At 42.0% G+C, this 24,089-nt stretch overlaps 2 protein-coding genes across 13 annotated transcripts in view; one reads left to right on the forward strand and one right to left on the reverse strand.

Annotated features, from left to right (window-relative positions):
* C19H17orf67 (chromosome 19 C17orf67 homolog) overlaps positions 1-7,595 on the reverse strand; it is a 43,771-nt gene extending 36,176 nt beyond the window's left edge. For 2 of the 6 annotated variants that reach the window (XM_063598778.1, XM_034942524.3), the window contains exon 1: positions 6,222-6,354. Coding sequence is in view for 1 of the 6 variants with exons in the window: in XM_034942523.3 (XP_034798414.2) it covers positions 5,668-5,946; positions 6,222-6,320 (378 nt within the window). In the remaining 5 variants the exon portion in view is untranslated. Of the gene's footprint in view, positions 1-5,396; positions 6,463-7,460 lie in introns of those variants that run through there. The other 4 variants (XR_010110573.1, XM_034942523.3, XM_008970605.3 and 1 more) reach the window with 4 other exon arrangements.
* Positions 6,672-24,089, forward strand: part of DGKE (diacylglycerol kinase epsilon) — a 54,227-nt gene continuing 36,809 nt past the window's right edge. For 4 of the 7 annotated variants that reach the window (XM_055102150.2, XM_034942521.3, XM_034942520.3 and 1 more), the window contains exons 1-7: positions 6,672-6,863; positions 7,380-7,861; positions 16,591-16,750; positions 18,261-18,380; positions 20,501-20,644; positions 21,273-21,430; positions 21,760-21,811. In XM_055102150.2, the coding sequence (XP_054958125.1) occupies positions 7,398-7,861; positions 16,591-16,750; positions 18,261-18,380; positions 20,501-20,644; positions 21,273-21,430; positions 21,760-21,811 (1,098 nt within the window). In that variant the 5' untranslated portion in view covers positions 6,672-6,863; positions 7,380-7,397. Of the gene's footprint in view, positions 7,108-7,379; positions 7,862-16,590; positions 16,751-18,260; positions 18,381-20,500; positions 20,645-21,272; positions 21,431-21,759; positions 21,812-24,089 lie in introns of all 7 variants that reach the window. The other 3 variants (XM_055102154.2, XM_055102152.2, XM_055102151.2) reach the window with 3 other exon arrangements.

The following is a 24,089-nucleotide window of genomic DNA, read 5'->3' on the forward strand; positions in this document are numbered from 1 at the left end:
GCAGCACCTTGGAGCTTCTTAGAAATGCAGGTTATCAGGCCTCTTCCCTGAGAAAGGAAATCAGAATCTGCATTTTAACGATTCCCACGGCAAGGTTCTCAGAGAAGTAGCAGAATATCTTTAATGGTTTAATTTCAGTTGAAGCTGACTTGATTGACCAAGTTAAAACAGTGATCTCAGCCCCACTATTGGCTGTGTGGGACTGCAGTGTCATGGAGGGGCTGCGATCCTCTGTGGAGCTGGACCCTGGACTGAACCCTGGGAAGCTGGATGAGGAGATGGTGGGGCTGCCGCCCCATGACCCAAGTCCTCAAGTCACTTTCCACAGCCTCCATGGGAAGACACTGGTGTGTCCACACCTCACGGGCTTAGTGATGGGTCTTAGTTTTATTCAGACTTAGTCAATGTATTAGGAATGGACTCCGTGTAACGTGGGCATGGAGTATTTAACACACCTCAGACTGTGGTTTTCGAACCGCCTCCATTAGCATCATTTAAAAATGTGGATGCTGGGCCGGTCGCAGTGGCTCACACCTGTAATCCCAGCACTTTGGGAGGCCAAGGCGGGCGGATCACGAGATCAGGAGTTCGAGATCATCCCGGCCAATATGGTGAAACCCCATCTCTACTAAAAATACAAAAATTAGCTCAGTGTACCCGCACTCCAGCCTGGCGACAGAACAAGACTCAGTCTCAAAAAAAAAAAAAAAAAAAAAAAAAAAAATAGCCAGGCACGGCGGCTCACGCTTGTAATCCCAGCACTTTGGGAGGACAGGGTGGGTGGATCATCTGAGGTCGGGAGTTCTGGACCAGCCTGACCAACATGGAGAAACCCCATCTCTGCTAAAAATACAAAATTAGCTGGACGTGGTGGTGCATGCGTGTAATCCCAGCTACTCAGGAGGCTGAGGTAGGAGAATCGCTTGAACCCAGGAGGCGGAGGTTGTGGTGAGCCGAGATCACACCATTGCACTCCAGCCTGGGCAACAAGAGCAAAACTCTTGTCTCAAAAAAAAAATGTGGATTCTGTGGTCCTGACCAGGTCTCTGGAATCAGAATATGAAATGGAACTAGGAATCCGCCTTCTTAACAAGTTCCCTAGGTAATTCTTTATTCAAAACTTTTTTGATGTTGTTTATATTTTGAAATCTGTCACACATACAGAAGAGTTTATAAACCATATATACATAGTTTCTAACATAAAAATAAAACAAACACCTGTGTACCCACTACCCAGGTTAACATATTGAAGATTGGGGGCTCTGGTGTGCCCAGTTGTTTGGTACACCTTCTCCCCCATCAGAGGGAACTACTATCCTAACTTTCGTGGCTTTCATTTCCTTAGTCAACCTGTTAGGAATCGACTCCATGTAACATACAAAAAGCAGCTTGCAGAAACACTGGATTCACACATGGAGGAGAAATGCCAACTCACAGGCAAGCACAGTGATGACAAAAAAAAAAAAACACTGCAGAGATTGAGGGATCCTTAGAAGATGTCGGCGTATGAAAAAGTATTTAAACATCCCCAGTTTTGTAGATGCTTATAACGTGAACAGCACCAACGCAATGCTGATGCAGAAATTCACATCCCAGCGGGGCACAGCTGCTCACACCTGTAATTTCAACACTTTGGGAGGCCGAGGTGGACAGATCACCTGAGTCAGGAGTTCGAGACCAGCCTGGCCAGCAGTGAAACCCGTCTCTACTAACAATACAAAAATTAGCCAGGCATGGTGGCGGGCGCCTGTAATCCCAGCTACTCAGCAGGATGGAGCAGGAGAATTGCTCGAACCTGGGAGGTGGAGATTGCAGTGAGCTGAGATCGCACCATTACACTCCAGCCTGGGCAACAAGAGCAAGACTCCATTGCAAAAAAATAAAATAAAATAAAAATCACATCCCTGGTTCAAGAACTGAAAGAAGAGAGGTTTAAAGAAGAAAAGAAAAAAGAAGAGAGATCCAGACTCTCTAAGCAACAAGAAGGGCTGGCAGAGACGTTATCTATGCTGGAGTCCCTGGAAGAGGCCATGGGAGTCACCCCGTCACAAGGAGCTTTTCCACACCAGCCAGGCAGCCAAGAGCCAAGCCCTGCTGCTCCCTTCCCCGGGAGGGCCTGGGTCTTAGGGCAGCGCTGTTCTCTCCCCTCCACTCAGGCCTCCAGAGCTGCCAGGCCAGGTTCTCCCATGTTGACTCCATCCAAGGGTCCCTGAGGCCAGTGGATCCAGGGGAGCCCCTTTTTGTGTTGAAGTTTCCACCTTCCCCTTCTGACACTGCAGCCAGCTCCTTCATGGTTGATTCCTCCAAATCTAAAGAATACAGGAGACCCTGGAGCACATCAGCAAAGTCTGGATTCTCTCTCATTAGCAGCAAAAGAAATGCCATACTTTAGAGCCTCATCTTTTGCTCAAACTGAAACATCATCAAACTGCATTTCTCAAGACAATGCTCTGTAAATATTATTTATGTATTAATCTCCTAGGTTAACAATTTCTATTTTATCCTCTACAAAATTATTGCACTTTGAAAACAGATTTCATTTATCAATACTTTCGGTACTCAACTGCAATATTTTTCTAGAGTTATACTCCCAACAATTTTAAGTCATAAGTTAAAGCATCATTTTTTGGCTTGAGTATGTGTTTGTTGAAAAATTTGGCTGGGCGCGGTGGCTCACACCTGTAATCCCAGCACTTTGGGAGGCTGAGGCGGGCGGATCATGAGGTCAGGAGATCAGGACCATCCTCGCTAACATGGTGAAATCCCGTCTCTACTAAAAACACAAAAAAAAATTAGCCGGGCTTGGTGGCGGGCACCTATAGTCCCAGCTACTCGGGAGGCTGAGGCAAGAGAATGGCGTGAACCTGGGAGGCGGAGCTTGCAGTGAGCCAAGATCGCACCACTGCACTCCAGTCTGGGTGACAGAGCGAGACTCCGTCTCAAAAAAAAATAAAAGAAAAATTTATGCAAAGGGAGATTTATTTTGGGATAAAGTAAAAGGGAATGTTTAAAGAGAAATTTCTATAATATTTAGATTCAAATAGTGGACATTTTTCAAAAAACAAAATTAATAAATTACATGGAGATGGTTTTATTTCACTACAAGAGTGATGTAGGGAGAGATTTCTAAGAAGAAATCCCCTTGGATTTCAACAACATTGGGGAACCCCACATCACTTTTCCCCATCTCCTCTCAATTAGCCACCACGCCTGGCTAATTTTTTTTTTGTATTTATACATTTTTATTTTGGTATGTAAGAAAGATACCCGACAAAAGTAACCTGAATTAAACTTTCCATTTAAACTTCCTGTGTCTTTATGTTGAGTCAGGCACTGTATTTAGATAACTGTAAATTATTTATCATGTATGAATGGAGGTCACTCACCCTAATAGTTAAACAGACTGGATTTACATAAATGTGGGACAATCTTGGTAGGGGTGGTCAGCAAGGCCTCTGTCGGGAGGGAGCACCTGGGCAACGAAGACATGGGGAAGAACTTTGTAGGAAAAGGGGGTAGAACTGACAATAGCCCTGAAGGGGGCATGGGTCTGGTGGGCGTGAGGACCATGCAGAGGCCAGAGTGGCCTGAACTCAGTGAGCGATGGCCAGAGTGGTAAATGAGTGAAGGGTACCAGGGGTCTGAGAATGGAGGGGTTCTCCCCACAGTAAGAGTTTCATTTCAATATAAAAGTTCAGAGGCAGCCTGCAGGGAACATGGTAAAGCAGGAAGACCAGGTGGGAGGCTGTGACAGTCATTCGAAGGTGAGAATGGTGACAGCTGGACCAGGGGAGTAGTGGAGGGGGGATGGTGGAGGGGGGGATGGAGAGATGGGCTCGAGTCCAGGACCTGTGCTACTGCCAGAGACCGAGAGACTCACTGAGGCCTGCGGGTGCCAGAGAAAAGGGGAGTCAGGATGAGGACAAGGAGTCCACTGTGAGCATCTCCCTGAAGGGTGGTGTCCTTTGCTGGAACAGAGAGGGATGGCAAAGGCATCCAGATGCCATCTGGATGATAAATTGGAATAAATGTTTGGGAGGAGACTTGGGAGCAGGACCTTTTGACACTAGAGTAGAAATACCAAGTGCTCAGATGGACATAGGTGGAGAACTTGGAGGAGCAATCACAGCATCAGCAAGGAACGTGGAGGATCATTGGGGCGTGAAGTTACTATTACACAGAAGTCCAAGTCCTGGGCAGATTCCAAGGGGTGAATGAAATGAGTCTGCTAGTGACCAGAACCCTCCTCAGGTCTCCCAGTAGCCACAATACCACAAAAACCCTCAAGAGTGACCTCCCCAAGTCTGTTCCCATTAGGGGACTTGAGTTGTGCAGAATCCTTATAAGACAGCCTCCACCAAACACATGTCTATGCAGGTCCACGTGCCATGTACATACGTACGACTGATGAAGATCCCCTCCTTGACCAAGCTCTAGCCAGGCTTCCCTGAGCCCCCTTTTCAACTAGGCCTCCACCTTGGCCTATGAAATCTGCAGACTTCAGCAAAAAGGATCGGGTCCATCCTTCCCCCTGTATCAAAACGCTTAAACACACAGTTTTTCTTTTTTTTTTTTGAGACGGAGTTTCGCTCTGTCGCCCCGGCTGGAATACATTGGTGCGATCTCAGCTCACTGCAACCTCCGCCTCCTGGGTTAAGCAATTCTCTGCCTCAAGCCTCCCAAGAAGCTGGGACTACAGGCACTCACCACGACGCCCAGCTAATTTTTTGTATTTTTAGTAGAGACGGGGTTTCACCATCTTGACCAGGCTGATCTTGAATTCCTGACCCCGTGATGCACCTGCCTCGGCCTCCCAAGGTGTTGGGGTTACAGGCATGAGCCACAGCGCCCGGCCTAAACACATAGTTGTTAACTGCTCAAAGCTGCATCCATAGGATGACCCCAGACCCCCTAAAGTGTCTGCCTGGGAAAGCTGCCAAAATAACTCACTGTTGGCTATTGCCAACACCTTACAAGCAGCCCCTGATGTCCCTTTCTTAAAGAGTTAACAACAACAACAAACTAAACAATTGTGAATCCTTCCTCTGTCTCTCTGGGATGTAATGTCTCCTACACATCAGGAGTATCCTTCTCAAGAACCTGAAAGCCATTCCTTCAACATGCAATCACCAGGAAGCAAAGGGCCTATCTCCCAGTTACTGTGGGAGGATAGGACCCTGACTCCCATAACAGCCATCTAACAGGCACTGTCGCCTAACCTTACTTACACTGACCTACCCTTCACAAGTTTCACTTTCCTGACTACTGAGTTCCTGCTCATCCCCTTCACACTCCCTCCTCCTCCCTCTTAAACACCCAGTCACTTCTGCACAAAGTTCAGTTCCGTTCACGAGGTACCTTCTTCCCTATTACAATAGTATATTATTAAAATCTGCTTTACCACTTTTACTAGTGTCTAGCTTTATTTTCTACAGTTAATACAAATATACGCACATACACATGCATATATATGCACACATAACAATATATACATACACACATACACGTATATATACATCTATATGTGTATTCTTAATGAATTTGTCTTCTCTAATCGTTTGGAAGATATTATCAGGTATTTCTTTGCAGTTTTCCTATGATCTCTGCGTTTCTTTTCTGTTCCTTTGGTCCCTTGCTTCGGTGTGTGTTTTCTTTCCATCTTTTATGCTAGAGGAAGTCCGCAAGCAACAAGTGGTCCTCGGCTCCCATTCCTATGTATGCATGTAGCAGGAAGGAAGCCGCTGAGTGCAGCTGTGCGCGCCGGGGCGGTGCCTGTGCCTCTCTGGATTCCGTGTTTCTTCGGGGGTGCTGAGCAGCGGTGCTTCCGCGTCCGCGTTCTCCGGGTCGCTGATGTGCTGCAGGCTGCAGCCCGCGTGGTCGCGGCTCAGGTCCGTGTTGGGCCCGTAGGACTCCAGCGGGGAGCGAGCATTCCTCCGGAACCTGGGGCTGGACGACAGCAGCAGGAGGCGTGCTCCCATCTCCGGTAGTCCCCGGCTCCCGCTGCTCCCCTTTCTCCCCGGCCTCGGGCGCTGGCGGGCGCGGGCGGCGGGGTAGCGCAGGGGAGGCCCGCCCGCCACGGCAGGGGGCGGAAACCGCGGCCGGGCTCCGGGTCAGCGGCGACGAGCGGGCGGCTGCCCCGCTCGCCCTCGGCCTCCGCGCCCGCCCGCCGCTCCGCAGCGGAGGAGCCCTCAGGTTTGCGTTACTGCGGCCGCCACACCTACCTCAGCCCGCCGCGGCCAGGTCGGGCGACGCCGCGCAGGCCGCCTCCCCCCTCGCTTCCCAGTCGGCTTACGCATCCCCGGCGGCGGCGGCGCCGGCATCGGCTAGAGGTTCGGCTCAAGTCGGGGGCACTCGTGTCCGCGCCGAGCGGCGGGCGTGAGCGCGGCCCCTGGGTCCCGCGCGGCACGGTGCTGCGAGGAGGATGCTAGTGGCCCTGCCCCGCCGGCGGCGCTCCAGAATTTTCTACAATTAGGAAGTTTTGGCATTCAACCCTCCACCGTCTCAAACGCCCCACTGTTACTCCGCCCCCTTCCCCTAGGCCCCGCCCCCAGCCGCAGTGCCCTGCCCCTTCCATCCGTCTCCAGCCTCCTCCACGGCCCCGCCCCCTCAGGCCGGTCCGTCTCCCCTCCCACCTCACACCTCCGCCCCGCCCGTCAGCCCTGGCTCCGCCCAGACACGGTGCTCGCCGCCACAGGCCCCGCCTCCAGCTCGCGGCCTCGCGCGCCGGATCGGCGTGCGTGCGGCTGGAGCCTTAAGCGTTTCCCCCGCCCGGCTTCATCCCTGCTCGCGGCCCAGCGTCGTTCTCCTCCTGCGCGAGGCGGCCAAGGCCTGCTGGCCAGGAGCCGCGCCTCCACCCGCGCGAGGTAGGGCTTCGAGGACCGGCGCGGCACAGGTCTCCGGAGGCCTCCCGAGAGGGGCTAGGGCGCCGGGCCGCGCGTGGGAGCGGGTGGGGCCCGGGAGGAGACGGCGCCCCAGAGGCGAGTGCCAGGCCTGGGCCGACGGTTACGGGCGCCGACCGGCGTTGCCTGGCCTGAACGCCCGGCTTTTCGGTGGAGGGCAGCTTGCCCCTGTGTGTTGCGCCCTTCCGTGGGTCAGACCGGCGGCGAGGTGAGGCGGCGGCGGCAGCAGCAGCCGCCTTGGGCTCCTGGACGCGCTCCCGACGTGGGGCGGGTTGGGGAGTGGGGACTAGAGCGTGATGGTTGGACGTCGCCTTCTCGGCGCGGCAGGTCCCGGGAGACGGGGGGACGGGGCGCAGTCCCGCCCTCGGGAGAGCGGAGCCACCTTCACTGAGGGCGCCCGGTTTGGCCCCGGAAAGGCAGGAAGGGGGCGGGGAAGGGATGGCGAGCTCGGGGTGCACCGCCTGTTTCTTTTCTGGTTAGGTATCGTCCTTGGAGAAGATGGAAGCGGAGAGGCGGCCGGCGCCGGGCTCGCCCTCCGAGGGCCTGTTTGCGGATGGGTACCTGATCTTGTGGACGCTGTGCTCGGTCCTGCTGCCGGTGTTCATCACCTTCTGGTGTAGCCTCCAGCGGTCGCGCCGGCAGCTGCACCGCAGGGACATCTTCCGCAAGAGCAAGCACGGGTGGCGCGACACGGACCTGTTCAGCCAGCCCACCTACTGCTGCGTGTGCGCGCAGCACATTCTGCAGGGCGCCTTCTGCGACTGCTGCGGGCTCCGCGTGGACGAGGGCTGCCTCAGGAAGGCCGACAAGCGCTTCCAGTGCAAGGAGATTATGCTCAAGAATGACACCAAGGTCCTGGACGCCATGCCCCACCACTGGATCCGGGGCAACGTGCCCCTGTGCAGTTACTGTATGGTTTGCAAGCAGCAGTGTGGCTGTCAACCCAAGCTTTGCGATTACAGGTATGGTCTTCGTGGACACTCACTGTCCCAGAATGCGCCGTGGGAATCAGGATTTCATAGAGTGGTGTAGAGGCCTGCTTTAATCTCTGCTGATGACCTAAACTCATTTTGAGGAAGCAAGCTAATAAATAAACATCCCTGAGTTTGTGCAAGCGTGGCAGCTTTGCAGTAGTCATTTGCCGAGACGATGCATCCAGCCTCCAGTCCTCAGCCAGCCTGCCCTTTTGGGTAATAAAACTTGGCTCCTAACGTTAATACAGAGGTTTCTAAGTGGTGCCTGCTTCATGGCCACTGTATATTTTAGCTTTTGTTCCTATCGATTATCTCCTTATTTTAAATAAGGAAAAATGAAATATGGACAAATTAACTTTTCCCTTCAGCCGCAAAACTGATGGGTCACAGGTTTTGTACTATGAATGTGCAGTGAAAATAAGTGTCATTCCAAGGCAGCACTTTTATGTCTTTTGCTAATATAGCTGTTGGTACCATAGCGAAATATACTCAAAAAGAACACTGAAAGGAATATTCCTTTTGACGCTTGGTCTTTCGGGACATGTAGAATCTTAGATAAGTGACCTTGATTAAGCCAAGAATATTTTAATGTCTTTTATATACACACTGGACAACACATTTTTGTCCTTAAATATTGTTTGAAAATAGGTGAAGATGTCCTTTGCTGATGTTGGAAATTGGTAAAGGAGAATGCTGCTTTGCAAATGATCTATTCTAACTCAGTTCACAGTTGAGAAAATTAAAGCCCGTTAGGTCCACTCTGGTAAAATAGGACTGGCCTTCAGGATTTCCAGCTCTGGACTAACACTTAGCCTCCTTTGAGCCTTAAGTCTGGACATCTTCATTGTAATGGGTTTTATTTCTGACAAGTAGAAAGGCGCATAAACATGCTTAAGAAATGAAATAGGCAGTAAATAGGAAGCTGCTTTTTAATTTTTTTAATTTTTTTTGTAGAAATTCTTTCATTAGCATGAACGCTATTATAATGTCAATACCTGTTTTTAAGTCTTATTTTAAATAATTTTACACATTATCAAAGAGGCTTAAGAATAAATGTTCAAGATAATGTATTCTAGACAACTACAAAGTTTTGTAACCATGCATTTTTATTTGGTATCTTTAAAAATTAAATGCTGTCCTTCTGGCATCAGTGAGAGCCAAGTAGCAGGGACTTTAAATAAATTTCATAATGAATTGAGTATTGTTCTATTTCCTTCCCTTCTCTGGTGTAGCCTCCAGCAGTCCGTGTCTGTGCAGAATTATATTAAAAATGGTTTCCGTAAATAACAGTATTTCAAATACTCTTGAACACATAATCATGCTTCTGATCCTCCACCCAAATGATCTTTCTAAAAATGCAAATCTGATCAAGTCCCTGCTCTGCTTAAAATCCTTTAAATTGCTCCCCATCGGGTAAGCTGACTGTTTTACAGTGTAAACCCCTAAGTGCTTTTTCACAGGGTACATAAGGTCCTAGTACTTTCTGGCCTCTGTCCTTCTAGTTTTATCTACCACCACCTGCATTAGACTTTATGCACCAGCAACACCAAGCTTCTTGTAATTTCCTTAAAATGTCAGGCATTTTCTGACATTTCTGCCCCTTTGCTCAAAGCTTTCCTCTCAATATTCTTCTGGCTAGCTTCTAGGCACCCTTAAAGACCCATCCCGTGTCCTTGTCCTTTCCTTCAGGAACTCTTACCTGATCTACTCAGCTTCCCTCCTCCCCCAGTTTTTCCTTTTTGGTGATAACGTAATATCCTATATCTCAGTGGTTCTCAAAGTAAGGTCCCTAGACCAGCAGCATCAGCATCTCTTCAAAATCTGTTAGAAATGCAAATTCTAGGGTTGCTAGATTTAGCAGATAAAAATAAAATATTGCAGAATTTGGAACATAAAAAGTTTCTCTGAAATTCAAATTCAACTAGGCATTGCCGTTTTTGTTTTTTTTGTTTTTTTTCTGGCAACCCTAGCCCAACCCCAGACCTACTAAATCAGAAACTTGGGCTGGACATCAGCAGTCTTGGTTTTAACAGGCCCTACAGGTCCTTCTAAAGATGGAGAACCACTGCTATATTTACATATCTTTAAAAACATGCACCTCTGTCTCTTAATTTTGTATCCTCCCATTGAGCACACTGAATCTTTGTGATAATAAATCTTCTTTTCTTCATTAGTGCATTTTTACAGAGTAACCCCTTACCCCATAATAGAAATTGTCTCTGTGTAATTTAGGAGATGTTTATTATTCCCAAGAGAAGAGACCACAGTGTCCTGAAGTTGTACATATTCTACAGTGTTCTGAACTGATTTGTGTTGGCCAATAATTGTATACAGGATTACAGTCTCCTGTGACCTTCTGTAGGAATGAGATATTTTGGAAGGAGAAACAAAATAAATAGCTACTTAGAACCTTTAAACACAGACCAGACAGTCCTCTGGATTTTATCTAGCCCTGAGGAGAGCTCCTTCCCTGTCTGCATCTCATTCTTAGGGAAGTGAGTGAACTCTGCAGACAAGTTAGCATTTCAAAGGACACTAATGAGAGATGATGACTGAGTTTAAAGCCTGCAGAATAAGTGAGAAAGGCCCTTTAATTTATACTCATTCGGTCATTATACTTATTGAGCATCTATTTTTGTTCTAGACACTGCTAGAGTCTACTTTGTCTGTAGATTTTTTCTTTTTGTGTGCTCCTGTTTCTACCCTCAACTACTACATCTTCTTTTTCTTCTTCTTATCTCTCCTCTGACTAAAATAGGGAATTAGGTTATATTTTTACATATTCAATATATTTATTAAGTGAACCTTTGTTTCTTGTAGTGTTCTATCTCATTAAGAGAAAAAGAACTTAAAGTGCTTTTTAATTTATAGGACTTTTTATTCATTACATCTACCCCACGCCTCACACACAATTACTGTGATTAGTAAAACAAAGCTGCCGACTCTCAGAAGGCAGTTACATTGGCCTCAGTGTAACTAGTCTCAGCTTTGATCATAAATTTTGTTTCTGTATTCTATTGGTGTGTGTTTATTCATTTCATTAATTATCTGAAACAGTGAAAGATACCAAATCATCTTCTAGAGCAGAGGTGGGCAAACTTACAGTAAAGAGCCAAAAGAATTTTCGGCTTTCCCAACCATTTCGTCTGTCATAATTACTTAACTCTGCCATAGTTGCAGTGCAAAACCAGCCATGGACAATACATAAATGAATGAGCTTACCTGTGTTCCAGTAAAACTTCATTCACAAAATCAGATGGCAGACATATTTGCAGTTTGCAGAACCCTGTTCTAGTGAATCTCATAAATGACCATCTCAACTTTATGTATAATTCAGATGCCTCCTTCAGCACACTAAAAAAGAGAGCTATTGTGAACAGGTAATTTTTTAGAGAAAACAAGCCTTGTTAAACCTTTTTTTTTTTTTTTTTTTACTATAAATACTACTGCACAAGAACGGCATATAAATTCATGAGGCATTCCATATTTTCATATGAAGGAACTTTCTAGAGTAATGTTCTATATCTTGATAAGGGTTTTAGTTACGTATGTTCATTTATCAAAACTCAGGAAGTATATACGTACGTTTCATTGTATGTAAATTTTACATGAAAAGGAAAAAACATCATGAATTCTAGGTAGTGATAAGCCTATTTGCTGATGTATTTAGGAAGTATTCTGATGTCTTCAGTTTACTTGGAAATGTACTAAAAATAAGATGAATTAATGGATAGAAATGTGACAAAGCAATTACAGAAAGATGTTAATGGTAGAATGTAGGTGGTAGGCATACCTGTAAAAAATATTTTTAAGTAAAATATTTTAAAAAGCAAGTAAACTATTCTTGCTTTTAGAATATATTTGCTGAAATATTGAAGGGTGAGATCTCATACTGTCTGCAGTTTACTTTCAAATGATTCAAAAAATATGAATTTATATGGAAAGAGAATATTGTGGGAGAAAATGTCATTAAGAATCAGCGTGAAGGGTGGGCTTAGGGTATTCATTTTGCTATCCTTTTGATTTCTCTGAAAGTTTGGAATTTTTCAAAATAAAAAGAAAAAAGATGATAAGCTGTTACCCAATGACATGATGCTAAAGCTGAAATATCAAGACATTTTAGTAATGTCTTATCTTCCCAGTGAGTTTGAAATCTAGGTTGTTAAATACCAATTACAACATATGTAAAGAGAATAGGATTCAGGTTTGAATATGGTATTTCTAAAGAAGAATGTAATACTGAGTAATTAGCATTTTATTTTATTTTGTTTTTTGAGACAGGGTCTTACTCTATATTGCCTAGGCTGGAAGACGGTGGCAAGATTATGGCTTACTGCAGCAATCCTCCCACCTCAGGCTTCCAAGTAGCTGGGACTACAGACATGCACCACCATGCCTGATATTTTTTTTTTTCTTTTTTGTAGAGATAGGAGTATCACCATATTGCCCAGGCTGGTCTCAAATTCCTGGGCTCAAGCAACCCTCCCATCTTGGCCTCCCAAAGTGCTGGGATTACAGGCGTAAGCCACCATGCCTGGCCCTAGTAAGCATTTTAGCTGTACCTTTATAGAGCAAAGGCTCATAATAGCTATTATCTTGGTTAAAATAATCTTTTCTGGGCTGAGCGCAGTGGCTCATGCCTGTAATCCCAGCACTTTGGGAGGCTAAGGCGGGCAGAGTTCGAGACCAGCCTGACCAATATGGAGAAACCCCATCTCTACTAAAAATACAAAATTAGCCAAGTGTGGTGGCGCATGCCTGTAATCCTAGCTACTCGGGAGGCTGAGGCAGGAGAATTGCTTGAACCCAGGAGGCGGAGGTTGCCGTGAGCCGAGATCGCGCCATTGCACTCCAGTCTGGGCAACAAGAGCGAAACTCCATCTCAAAAAATAATAGTAATAATAATAATCTTTTCTGAAATTTATGAGAATTTAATAAATGATAACTGTTCTGTCACAAATTATTGGGAATAGAAAAGATGGTTTTATGAATCGTGTTAGGACAAGTGCTCTTTGGGTGAGGGGAGAAGGTTAACTCTTCATAATACACCACATTTATTATGGGTAGATTAATGCAGTAGTTTGTTTTGTTGTTGTTGTTGTTGTTGTTGTTGTTGTTTGAGACAGTCTCACTCTGTCGCTCAGGTTGCAGTGCAGTGACATGATCTTGGCTCACTGCTACCTCTACCTCCCAGGCTCAAGTGATTCACCCGCCTCAGCCTCCCGAGTAGCTGGGATTACAGGCATGCACCACCACACCTGGCTAATTTTTTTTATATTTTCAGGAGAGACAGGGTTTCACCACATTACTCAGGCTGGTCTCAAACTTCTGACCTCAGGTGATCCACCCACCTGGCCTCCCAAATCCTGGGATTATACGCATGCCCCACTGCGTCCAGCCAATACAGAGGATGGAAAAGCCCAACACTTCCATGAGATTCTGAATGGAATCTATAGCCCCAGAAGGTTAAGAAGCACTGAATTAAAGATGTAACTATGACAACTGAACTGGGGTGGGGGTGGGCAAATAACTATAGGTGAATATCTAGGAAATGGTAAAAGACTTTAAAGCATAACAGCATTTAATTAGGTACCTATAGCCTAGCTACTCAGGAGACTGAGGCAGGATCACTTGAGCCCAGGAGTTCAGGCCAGTGTGAGCAACATAGTGGCCAGACTCGGTGGCTCACACCTGTAATCCCAGCACTTTGGGAGGCCGAGGCAGACTGATGAGGTCGGGAGTTTTTGAGACCAGCCTGACCGATATGGTGAAACCCCGTCTCTACTAAAAATACAAAAATTAGCTGGGCGTGGTGGCATGCACCTGTAGTCCGAGCTGCTCAGGAGGCTGAGGCAGGAGAATCACTTGAACCCAGTACGTGGAGGTTACAGTGAGCCGAGATTGCGCCACTGCACTCCAAGCCTAGGCAACAGAGTGATACTCTGTCTCAAAAAAAAAAATTTTTTTTTTTTGATGAAACAGCATTTAAGCCAACTACAAACGGAAATACATATCTGTATATATATATTTTAAAAACTCAAGTAGATTAAAAAGACAATTTTAAAGAACACTGAAGCATGTTTGCAATAAATATGCCAGAAAAAGGTTGATATTCTAGATAAATAAAATCACATGCAATTATTAAAACCTAGTGAAAGATGAATATGGAACATGAGTGAATTCACAAAAGGGGGCTGAAAAACTCAGTTTTACCTACTAATCAGACTTCCAGATTAAAACAATAGGATACCTTTTTCTATCAAATTATCAAAGAAAAATTAAGTACTAATGAGCGATATTAATAAGTGTTAGTTATGATGGGCACTTTCATGCACTTGTAACAAGCATATTGGACAAACATCCAGAACCTTGGGAAAATGCATGCCCTTTGATTCAGTAACTTCTGAGATTGCAAAGAAATAATCTCATTCATTTACCCATGTTATTTATATTTTCAAAAATAAACTAAATGTCTTTTTTAAAAAACAGAAAAGGGGTCAGGTTTTTTTCGTTTTGTTTTGTTTTGTTTTTTGAGATGGAATCTCACTCTGATGCCCAGGCTGGAGTGCAGCAGCACCCTTTCCCGGGTTCAAGTGATCCTCCCACCTCAGCCTCACTGGTAGCTGGGACTACAGGCACACGTTACCACGCCAAGCTAATTTTTGTTCATTTTTCTTGTTTTTTGAGACAGGGTCAGATAAATTATATGATATTCACATGATGTAATAATATACATTCTTTACAAACCATGTTTTAAAAAAATTGAATGATATACAAAAAAGTTTATGATACAATGTAGAAAAGCATTATCCAGATATATATATATACATCATACTTCTAAGCTGAAAAAGAAACGTATACACTATAAAACTGAGAATAAATAAGTCCAAAAGTTAAGAGTGACTCTCTGGATGATTTTTATTTTATGCCTTTTTGTATTTTTAAATTTTTATAAGCTAGTATTTAAAATAATTTTTAAAATTTATACAAGTAGTTCATGTTTATATTCTGGTTTTTAGGATCTCAAGGAATACATACAAAAAAACATAGACTAAAAACTTAATATTCTTCCCATTCCTCAGTCCTACTTTTCTTCCCAGAGGAAACCATTATGAAATAATTCAGTGGGTATCCTTTCTGATTGCTTTTGATGGTGATATACTATTTTAAAGTTATGGTAGACCAATAAGTAAAGATATTATACTTCAGCCACATAACCAGTCTATTATAGTTTCTCAAGTTGAGTTTAAAATTAACAAATGTGATTATGCAAATTATTTCAGTTTTCTCTGTAACAGATTATGCAGAGAACTCTTGCTTTTAGCAGTAAATAGGACTCGAGTATACAGCACTAAGTACTTGACAAATCTGAATATCCAAAAGGAAAAAACAGCTTAAAATAGAAGGTCAACAGAGGACCTCTGGGTGAAAGAATGTTTATCCTCTTTTCTTTTTTATATTCATTTAATTATAACCATTCTTTTCTGGTGGCCTGCTTTATCTCTTCAGTCAGATCTGCCTTATCTGTGAGTGGATTAAATACTTAGCAAATTAATAATAGAAACCCAGGACCTTTACCAGCTCTGTTCTCTGCTTGTTTTACCAATTGGGTCCAAACATAGTTGCAAATCTGAATGCATATGTTCTTACATCTATTTCAAAAGCAAGCATATGAATTATTTTCGTATTAACTGACAAAAAGAAATGCACGGTTGTACTTATATTTACAGGTTAAGAGATTTTCAAGCTGGACCCTCAGGAACTCTTCAAGGGTCCATGTCAGTGGGGCATTTAAACAGCAAGGACTTTAGGCCTCATGAACCTACATTTCAGCCAAAGCACAAATATATATAAAACTATCATTTTAGATCAGCTTTTGTTTATGTGGATCATAGCTATTGATATTTACCATGTCATAAATTAAAACTGATAAATTTTAAAAATATTTTTAAAATAGTAACAAATGATTTTTATGAAAATTTAGTGAGGAGAGTTACATTGTTTTAAATTTTTGCACATTTCTTTCACTTATTGTTCAGCTAGAGTATCATATTTGCTTCTGTTGTCATAGCACATGTCATAAAGCTTCTGGAAAATTCCACTGTACGCTTTTGAGAGGATGAGGGTGAAATAACTCTTTAGTGTTATTATTAAAATTTTAACCTCACAGATGCCCTGAATGGATCTTGGGGCCCACATTTTAAGAAATGCTGTTAGGCGGGGCACAGTGGCTCACTCCAGCAATCCCAGCACTTATGGGAGGCCAAGGTGGGTGGATCATATGAGGTCTGGAGGTCAAGACCAGCCTGGTCAACATAGTGAAACCCCATCTCTACTAAGAATATAAAAATTACCCAGGCGGTAGTAGCACGAACTTGTAATCCCAGCTACTTGGGAGACTAGGCAGAAGAGTCACTTGAGCCTGGGAGGCAGAGGTTGTGGTGAGCTGAGATCATGCCACTGCACTCCAGTCTGGTGGACAGAGTGAGACCCTGTCTCAAAAAAAAAAAAAAATGCTGTTAGATTAAACTGCCAAATATGTTCAAACTTTATTGCTCCATTTCACTGTGCAGATAGTGCATATATTTTATTTGCCAAATGTTATGGTAAGTAGTGATAAAATTATGTTTTATTTTTTAACAAAAATGATTGTTTTGTGGGTTATCATTGAGATTATGGTTTAAAATTAGTTAATGCTTGTTTCTTCCTTCCCTCAGGTGCATTTGGTGCCAGAAAACAGTGCATGATGAGTGCATGAAAAATAGCTTAAAGAATGAAAAATGTGATTTTGGAGAATTCAAAAACCTAATCATTCCACCAAGTTATTTAACCTCCATTAATCAGATGCGTAAAGACAAAAAAACAGATTATGAAGTGGTAATTAGAGTTTATTTCTCTTATATGATTGATTTTTAAAAAGCTGCTTAACTCATTGTTTGAGATAGTTAAGACAGTATGTAAGAAGAATTGGTGCCAGGAATAAAATAAACTTAAATAACAGATCAAGACCAAGGAGAGAAATAAAATGCCATTATGGTAAGCCATAAAATCCTACCTAGTTCCTAGAGATGGGTCAAAAATTTTGGCTCTTGAGTTCTTTCATGTCTAAAAGGAAATTGGAAATGTTATATTAGTGGTTTCTAAATCATTGCCTGCATCTGAATGATTTAGGGAGCTTTTTAAAAATACAGATTTCTGAGTAGTACCTTCATTGCCATATTTGATTTAGTGGGTATAGGGTAAGTCCAGGAATTCATCTTTTTTTTTAAGGTCCTCAGAAGATTCTGATGAACAGTCAGTTTTGGGATTCATGATTATTGTCAGTGAAAAGAAAATAGATTTTCCTCACACCTTTTTCTAAAAATATTTTTCTATTTTGAACTTTATACAGGGTCCCTAGAGATAAGTTTATGTTGCACATTAAATGCTCCCACAAATAATGGTGAACACTAAACCTGTTAACAGTTTATAGATGTAGATATGTGTATGAAATTGATGTAACTTACTGAATCTCTCAGTCTTTATGTAGCTCTTAAGGAAACATTATAAAAATTTATGGATTTATTTTCTAATTGGATATACCAAAATAATTGAACTATTTTATTTTAAAATTGTACCTTTTTCAAATTAAGATTTTATGATTACATGCCACCTTTGTCAATATTCCTGCAAGGAAAGGGACATTTTAAATTTTTCAAACAATATTGTTTTGACAGTTTTTTTAAATGTACAATCTCTTATTTATCTGAGTTCAACCTGAGATCACAAGAGAGGAGAATCTCTAAGTAAAACTACAGAATAACTTCGTTAATGGTTACATCTACAAGGAGAGGGGAAGACGAAATGGTTACATTGTGAAAAGTACTAATTTCATTTGACTTTGAGCTATTAGAAGTCCAGATTTTTTAATCTGAGTACCCCATTTTAAAAAAAGAAATAAAACCTTGCAAAACACACCAGAATACATCCAGTAAAGGAAAATTAAGGTGAAAGGTCAGAGAAAAAAATCAGTGTCTATTCTGTGAATGGTTGAAAGTTATAGAAAGACAGATTTTCAACTCAGTTTAAGTCCAAACTTTCTAATAATTTGATGTAGCAGTGTAATGGGCTGCATATACTAGTGAGTTCCTTATGTGAGTGTCCGAGCATATGCTGGATGACTTATCTAGAATAATGTAGAAGAGAATTAAACATTGAATGGGAGCTTAAATTAGTTAATTTCTGAGGTTCCTTCTATTCTTAGAATTCTTTGATTTTTATATTGAATTGAGAGAACTAGTATAGTTTTTATTTCAGCAAATTATAGCACCATTGTTCTCAAGGCATGGAAAATGTGCTTTTCATCTTTAAGATACTAAACCTTTTCACTCATGGCAATTTTTTTTAGCTAGCCTCTAAGCTTGGAAAGCAGTGGACCCCATTAATAATCCTGGCCAACTCTCGTAGTGGAACTAATATGGGAGAAGGACTGTTGGGAGAATTTAGGATCTTGTTGAATCCAGTCCAGGTAACTAAAGAAAAAAACTTTTTATATTAATGTTTTCATTTTCCCCAAAATGCAATGATTATTAATGCTTCAAGTCACTAATCACCTGATCATAGGAAAGAATAATAATTACAAAAAGATCAGCCATTTAAATATGTGGATAAACAGGAGCTCTTGTGGTGGGAATATAAAATGGTACAACCTCTTTAGAAGACATCTTGGCAGTTTCTTAAAAAGATAAATATAAATTTATTATATCTTCTAGCAGTTCCTCTACTAGGAATCTACCCAAGGGAAGTGAAAACATATTTCTCACAAACATTTGCATGAAAATGTTCACAGCAGCATTATTCATGATAGCCGAAAAGCACAAACAGCCCAGCTGTTCATCAGCTGATGAGTTGATAAACAAAATGTGATGTAGCCCTACGATGGAATACCATGAAATGACAAAAAGGAACAAACTACTGATACGTATATATTATAATAATGAACCTCAAAAACATACTAAGTGAAAGAAGGCAGATACAAGGGACCTTATATTGTACGACTCCACTTATGTGACTTGTCTAGAAAAGGCAAGTCTGTAGAGGTAGAGAATAGATTATTGGTTCTAGGGCTGGAAATGGGGAGTGATTGTGAATGGACATTGAGGGATCTTATTGAAGCAACAAAAATGTTCTAAACTGGATGATGGTGGCGGTTGTGCAATTCAATGAACTTAATAAAAATTATTGACTTGTTCACTTCAAATGGGTGAATCTTATATGTAAATTATACCTCAGTTTTAAAAATAAAAGGGATCGTTAAAATTGAATATAATTTTACTTTGAAAAATTAACCAAAAAACAAAAAAATACAAAAAAATTTTAAAGAAAAATAACCCATTGTGTAGCAATTAGAAGTGCAATAACTTTGTCCTTCCAATTTGTATTTTTTACACTCTCAATATTATACAGCTTAAGAAAATTATAAAAAATACAGAGAAAATCATTTGCAATTTCTCCATACAAATACATCAGTTCTCTTTTTTCTTGTTCTTTCCATTAATTATCTATGCATTTACTTTACATATTAACAGTACGATAACAATAATCTAGATACAAATTTGCATTCTGATTTTTTTAATTTTAATGGTATAAATATTTTTCCTTGTTTCAACATAGTCCTCATAGTTACATATTTAATGACTAAAATAATTGAATGGAAATAGCATTATTTATCCAGTCTCTACTGTTGAAAGGTAACACTGTCTCTATGATTGTACTATAAATAATGCCACAGTGAATATTTTTATACATATTTTTAGGCATTTTTGTCTTTCAAAATATTTTTCTAGGGTCGTTGACAGAATTATGGATAATCAAAGTTACTTGCATTTTTATGTCATTTTCTATGTATTGCAAAATTGCTTTCCAGAAATTTGTGCTAAGTTGCACTGGTGATTTTTTTTTAAGCCAGTATAAGATATGAAACACTAATTAAAGGGGAACTTAGCACATTGTGGTTTATGTGAACAAGAAGGAGGCAATGTGGTATAGTAGATAAACTATAACTTTTTTTTTTTTTTTTGAGACAGAGTCTTGCTTTGTTGCCGAAGCTGGAGTGCAGGGGCATGATCTTGGCTCACTGCAACCTCTGCCTCCCAGGTTCAAGTGATTCTCCTACCTCAGCCTCCCGAGTAGCTAGGATCACAAGCACACAACACCACACTGGCTAATTTTTGTATTTTTAGTAGAGACAGGATTTCACCATGTTGGCCAGGCTGGTCTCGAACTCCTCACGTCAAGTGATCCACCCGCCTTGGCCTCCCAAAGTGCTGGGATTATAGGCAAGAGTTACCACACCTAGCCTTGTATTTCAGCAGTTAATTACCTGGACAATCACAGGCAAGCGATTTAACCTTCCTGCACCTCAGTTTCCAGCCCAATAGAATGAGGCTAACTCTTGCTTTGTAAAGTCAGTGTGGGGATGAGCTACAATGAATATAAAGAGTCTGGCAGGGTGCCTGGCATATTGTTAAATACATAGTAGCCAGTAATGTTATTTAACTGTATCTCTACTCATCTAGAGGGAAATCATCATTACAGATGAAGGAAAATGTTGGATAAAAATAATTTTTCTTTTTCTTTTGTTTCTAGGTTTTTGATGTAACTAAAACTCCTCCTATCAAAGCCCTGCAACTCTGTACTCTTCTCCCATATTATTCAGCTCGAGTACTTGTTTGTGGAGGGGATGGGACTGTAGGGTGGGTCCTGGATGCAGTTGATGACATGAAGATTAAGGTATTAGTCTTTAAGAACTACTACAGAAGGACTTCTAAGATAAATATACTATACATATATATATATATGGGTTTTGTTGTTGTTTTGTTGTTGTTGTTGGTTTTTCTTGAGATACAGTCTCGCACTGTCACCCAGGCTGGAGTGCAGCGGCGCAAACACAGCTAACTGCAACCTCCATTTCTCAGGTTCAAGCCATCCTCCCACCTCAGCCTACAAAGTTGCTGAGACTATAGGTGTGCGCTACCATGCCTGGCTAATTTTTGTATTTTTTGTAGAGACAGGGTTTCACCATGTTGCCTGGGCTGCTGTCAAACTCCTGGGCTCAAGCGATCCTCCCACCTTGGCCTCCCAAAGTGCTGGGATTACATGGGTGAGCCACTATGCCTAACCTAATATCGAATATTTTTGCTTTATATTTTTTATTATGCAGATGAATATTAGACATTGCCAGCTTCAAATAGTTAAAAATGAGATGTTTTGATTAAGCAATTAGCACAAGCTTTAGCAAAACAACATACAGTTGTTATATTTGTGTCCTTACTGTTTTGGTCTTATTAAATTTTACAAAATATTATTACCCAGCAAATAGTCTGAGAGAAAAATCTAAAACATATCTTCCATATTCTAGGGACAAGAAAAGTACATTCCACAAGTTGCAGTTTTGCCTCTGGGAACAGGCAATGATCTATCCAATACATTGGGTTGGGGTACAGGTTATGCTGGAGAAATTCCAGTTGCACAGGTTTTGCGAAATGTAATGGAAGCAGATGGAATTAAACTAGATCGGTAAGTTACGTTTCCCCAAAAAGTAGATTTCTTGAGATTTAGCCATAATTGGTTAACAAGTGAAGACTTGTGTAGATGAAATGTGCCATGTAATTTAAATGTGAAAGACTATACTAGTTGTAGTTACACAGATACTGGTGTTTTGTTTTATTATGTAAGAGCCGAAGTAATAAGTTACACTGAGTACTTATCCCTAAATTTGCATGCTCATATACGTGTGGTTACTTTTTTAGATGGTATTTTAATAGAAAACCCTCATTTATCCAAACATCCAGAGTACGGGGTTTATTGTAAAACGTGCTGTTTTTTTTTTGACTTCTGTTTTTTAGATGGAAAGTTCAAGTAACAAATAAAGGATACTACAACTTAAGAAAACCCAAGGTATGTTGTTAGTGCCTCAGTTGCAAGTGGTTTCAGCTTCATTGCACAAGATACGGCACTCTGTGGTGGGATACAGAGACCTGGTGCTTATCTCAAGGGAGCTGGCTGTGGAGCAGAACAGAAGCTTATATGCTTACCTCACAAGCTGGACTGTAAATGTGTTATGGGAGAGAACAGGGTGCAGGTATGCTTAGTTCTGCCCTAGCTGATCAGGCTGAGAAGATTCAGAGGAAGTGATACGGGAGTTGGTCCTTAAAAAAGCAAAGGACTTTCCAGGCAGAGGGAAAAGAGGTGAGAGAGTGCAAAGCATGGTTAGCAAGTAGCAAATAATAGAGAGAGAGTAGATCTGTATTTTTAAAAGATACTCTGGAGATAATGTGAAAATAGCTTAGAAGCCTGCACTAGGTAGAATCAGGATGAGGACAATGCAAAGACATTTTAGAGGTAGAATTAATCAATACTTGACAACTGATTAGTATAAAGGGGAGAGAGAAAATACATATTACAATTAGATTTCTGGTTTTTATAACTGAATATATGGAAATGACTATAAGAAAAATACCAAGTTTCAGGTTTGGGTAGGAAGAAAATGAGATAGATATTGGGCATATCAATCTAAAAGTTTTCGTAGTGTTAAACAAGAAGTTGGAAGTTTAGGCTTATTGCTCAGGAATAAAGACAGAGCTAGAGATGCAGATTGAGGAATCTAGACTGGGTTAGGAAGTAAAATAAACTGGGGTGGGGGCAGGGGGAGTAGCCCAAGTTGTGGGATTCACATCCCTATTTATCAGCCTTTGAACTGAAGCCTTATTTCTGATAATTGTTTAAATGCTGAGAATGCATAAGAGAATGTGGGGAGTGAGAGGGGAAAAGAGGGCCAAGAACTACATCTTTTCTTTTTTTTTTTCTTTCTTTTGTTGTGGAGACAAAGTCTCAGTCTATCACTCAAGCTGGAGTACGGTATTGTGATGACAGCTCACTGCAGCCTCGACCTCTGGGCCCAAGCGATCCTCCCACCTCAGCCTCCGAAGTAGCTGGGACCACTGGCATGTGCCACCATGCCCAGATAGTTTTTGTTTTTGTTTCTGTTTTGTAGAGAGAGGATCTCCCTATATTGTGCAGGCTGGTCTCGAACTCCTAGGCTCAAGCAATCCTCCCACCTCAGCCTTCCAAAGTGTTGGGATTACAGGCATGAGCCACTGTGCCCAGCCATGAACTACATCTTGAAAATAGATATATTTAGGTGACACAGATTAAGAGAGGCCACTAAAGGAGACTAAAGAGTGTAGTAAGTAAATAAGGAGAAAACAGAGAAAGAATTACAGTAGGTGGGTGATAAACAGCAAAATTAAAGCAGACTTTAAAGAAGAGCATTTGGGGAACACTGATGCATGTTTCTCTGCTTCTCCATCTCCTTGCCACTGAAATCCCTCTAAAATGTGCCTCTAAAAGATCTTGTATAGATCTTTGAGAAGGCACAAAACCTTAAGGAGAAAGAGATCACAGCAGTCTTCAGAAGCCAAAACTAGGAAGGTTCGCATATTGAAAAAAGCTCAAAAGTGCCTACACTGCAGAAAACCAAGAAAGAAACCAGTTTATTGAGCAGAACCAAGCAAAGGCTTAGGAATTCTATGCTTACCTCACAAGCTGGACTGTAAATGTGTTATGGGAGAGAACAGGGTGCAGGTATGCTTAGTTCTGCCCTAGCTGAGAAGATTCAGAGGAAGTGATACGGGAGTTGGTCCTTAAAAAAGCAAAGGACTTTCCAGGCAAGGGAAAAGAGGTGAGAGAGTGCAAAGCATGGTTAGCAAGTAGCAAATAATAGAGAGAGAGTAGATCTGTATTTTTAAAAGATACTCTGGAGATAATGTGAAAATAGCTTAGAAGCCTGCACTAGGAAGAGGCTTCTACCACATCACTCAGAGAGCAGTAGTATAGAGTCACCACATCACTCAGAGAGCAGTAGTATAGAGTGGGTCTGAAAATAGAAGGAGTGAGCGAAAGAAGCTGTTTGTCCCCTAGATCACTTCCCCTTTCCCCAACTTCACATGGTCATTTACCACCCTCCTCAACTCAGGTAGTAGATTGGAGGTTTACTCTGGAAAGTTTGGAGAGACTCTAGCCAGCTAACGCCATACGGAAAACAGATTTAGTGCAAAGTGAGATCACTGGCCCTTTTCATCCACTCAACTTCAAGAATAGTGGCAGAGAGGATTTCTCTCTGGGGAAGCTAACTTGCCGAAGATAAAAATTAACAGGTACCAATATTTGAGTGTCC

The sequence above is a fragment of the Pan paniscus genome, chromosome 19, assembly GCF_029289425.2.
Source record: "Pan paniscus chromosome 19, NHGRI_mPanPan1-v2.0_pri, whole genome shotgun sequence".
In the NCBI taxonomy this organism is placed as follows: Eukaryota; Metazoa; Chordata; class Mammalia; order Primates; family Hominidae; genus Pan; species Pan paniscus.